Raw genomic sequence first — 3,158 nt, forward strand, 5'->3', positions numbered from 1 at the left:
TAGGTACAAAAGCAAAGTGTTTGACTAAAGCTTCTGCATTTTACGCCACTTTTTGAATGGATTGATTGAACAACTGTCTTGATTAAATGTGACTAGTTACCAGATGTTTTGTTTTTAAATGTAATTTCCCTTGAGTACCGTAAAAGAAAACTCAGATTTGCAGATAGGACCACCTACATCTGTACACCGCAAGGGGCAAAGTAGGTGAAGTGACCCCAGAATGGCAGCAAGCAACTGGTAGTCAATATAGGATTTTATTTTATTAACAGACTAAATACAGTAAGCTGTGATCAGTAACCGTGTGGAAACATCCTCCAACAACATATCAGAAAGCCATCTTAGTTCAGGAGGTTAGACACCACTCTGACAGTGTCTTTGTTATAATCTGGCACGGGACATCTGATTTGAATACTGAGAATTGCAGGTGCTTGTTGAGCCTTATGTAACAAATATTTGGCTTTTATAAAAGCAGGAACCTTGTATGAGGAAGTCAGAGATAGTTTATCACTTTCTAACTGCTGGCTTCCCAACAACCTGCTGCTGACAATAACCTAGTTTACCTGGAAGGTATTCGCTGTGTTAAAGGAGAGGAGTTTGTAAGCCAATCATTTGGATAGAAAGGCTTATGGCTGTCTTTTTCCTGCAGTTTCACTGAAGTTGTGAAAAGATTAATATAACAATCAAAATCAGTCACGCAGATGCAATCTATTACACATCACTTTCAATAATTTAATTTCCAGCAATCTGCCTTTTGATCACCCGTCTTGCCTCCCTTGCATTGTAAACTGTAGGTGGTGATGAAGTCATTCATAGGTTTCTGGAGGGAATGGTTTAGCATTAGGGTGTTTTCATCCCGTCAGTTTACTTTAAGCCTGAAATGAAAAGTATGAGTAACACAGTGGAGCTCAGGTGGTGCATGCAGTTATCAGTTACTATCCCTGTCAAGCAAGCACAGCTCAAAGCATAACCTTTAATGGTGCAGTCACATTATTCTGTTTAATTTCAATGAAGAAGGGCTGAGATTATTTTTGCTTCGTCCTGGATTGATCCCTGATGTTGCTGGGTCAATTTCACAAAGAGTTTAATCTGACCGAATTTAAACCTACAAAATATCAACCTGCCAAGTCCAGATAATTTCAGAGAGGGGGTTGTATTGATCTGCTGTCCAGAGACTGCAACTGTATGCTGCCATGGCAGGGATGGATCATTTGATTCAACAGGTGTGGGTGGGAAATTTGCACCAGCCAAATTGCTTGTAAAATAAAAAGGTGGCTGGTAGATTTTATACACAGGAATGATTTAACGCAGAACAGGCGCCGGTCACTGTTATTGAGCACGTAAATCCATGGGAATGCCACTTTGGTCAAGGAGGATATATTTAGCTGTTTAACAGCAATATCAAACTAAATGTTATCATGTCAAGTTAAGGAAAAAACGAACTTTAGCAGAAATTTAGCTCGCTAAGCTGCTTTTTGAACTTGAATCATTAAATTATCTGTGAATCCAGTTGCTTCCAGATATGGTGGCATTGATTTTAGTACAGGTTTCCCCTTTTCTTCTAAAATGGACCCTGTTGTATCAGACGTTCAGAGAACATGTGAAGTATTGAATGTAGTCTGACTCCTGTTTGGATGAGTGGGAAAGTTTAACAGACTGTTAAATTGAATAACTGTATTTGTAGTTGGCATTGTGTTAATTTGGAAGCGTGAAGTCAAAAACTCTGTTCTATCTGTAGTTTAGTGGCTACTTTGTATTTATTGTAGGTTGAGTGCTTCTGCATTGTCTTTTTGTAGTGAAGCTGTCATGACCTCCCTTTACTACCATGTGTTAGAAAATATCAGTGTGGCTGTATTTGGCACATATAAAAGACCTTTAATTTCAGCATGATTGTGGTACTTAATGTATTTAAATATGTAAATGTACATCAAACATTCTTGAGTTTTTGCAAATCAGGACTGATCCTGTCTTAAGAATTTAAATTGCCCACCAAAGCAACAGCAATTCTAAATGATATATTGTGCTACGAAGCTGCTGTACCACTAATAGTTGTAACAGAACATCATGTCATTGACCCTAACGCCTCTCCCTCTGCCTCTGTAGGACTCACTGTGCAGAGATCGCCCACAACGTGTCCTCCAAGAACAGGAAGGTGATCGTGGAGAGGGCAGCTCAGCTGGCCATCAAGATCACCAACCCCAACGCCAGGCTCAGGAGCGAGGAGAACGAATAAACTGGTTATTCACAATAAATGTTTAAAAATAGAAACTGGCTTTTGGATCATTTTTTCTGCACCTCATTGTTTTTCAGCAGTACTGTTGCACACGTCTAGAAAATCTTACGTTTGTGAAACATGTCTGGAAAAGTGAAACTAAAGAGACTGAGTTATCTCTAGTTTTAAATGTAGTGGCTCATTTGTACTAATTCAAGCCATTGCCTGCAAGTCTGAAGTTAACGTTGGGGAATAACAAAGGCACTCAATAAAGTTTTATTTTTATAAGCATCAAAACATGGTTGCATTTGTCCCTAAACTAAACCAGCATCACTGGTGGAGGAAATCTAATTTCATAAAGGAAACTGTTAACAGGTGGTGGTGTGACCAGGGAGTTCTAAATGGGTAGTTCATTCGGGGTATGATACTTCAGAGACTACAGCTATTTTCACATGGTGCACAGGCGTTAAAATAGTACAGAAATGCCCTCGCACATAAGTTGGCGTCTACACTGATGGCTACAGAGCTGGTTGTATTCTCCCGTGGGTAAATGGGGTTATTCCTCAGCTCCTTCCAGATGACTGGACGCTGGAACAGAACAAAAGGGGCAAGACGCCTGAAGAAGAGTGTTGACCCATATTATGAATGGAAGGAGGCACCTAGCTTTGTACACTCGCTGTTTTCTGTCCAAGATGTGATCTGGGGGAGCTTTTTGAAAGAGAACATGCTTTTACAGTTTGTAAGGCTTCTCGCTGTCTTTTTTTATTTTATTTTTTTTTATTTTTACTTTTAGCTAAATTATTCCAGGTCGTCAGATTCTTGAGCTTTGAGTTATTCTGAGATGAGTCAGCATGAGTGCATGAAAGCCGAGTTTGGAAAAGACAGAATGGACTGTGTCAGTGTAGTCTATAGTTTAAGATTGAAAGGAATTAAAGGGTCACTCCAGCAA

At 39.5% G+C, this 3,158-nt stretch overlaps 1 protein-coding gene across 1 annotated transcript in view; it reads left to right on the top strand.

Annotated features, from left to right (window-relative positions):
• The window catches only part of rpl32 (ribosomal protein L32), a 3,641-nt gene extending 1,376 nt beyond the window's left edge, over positions 1–2,265 (top strand). The window contains exon 4 of the mRNA XM_035656017.1: positions 2,101–2,265. Within this exon, the coding sequence (XP_035511910.1) occupies positions 2,101–2,230 (130 nt within the window). The 3' untranslated portion in view covers positions 2,231–2,265. The remainder of the gene's footprint in view (positions 1–2,100) is intronic.
• Positions 2,266–3,158: the final 893 nt, after the last annotated feature.

Source organism: Morone saxatilis, unplaced genomic scaffold (assembly GCF_004916995.1).
Source record: "Morone saxatilis isolate NCDOM2014 unplaced genomic scaffold, NCSU_SB_2.0 Contig15, whole genome shotgun sequence".
Lineage (NCBI taxonomy): Eukaryota > Metazoa > Chordata > Actinopteri > Moronidae > Morone > Morone saxatilis.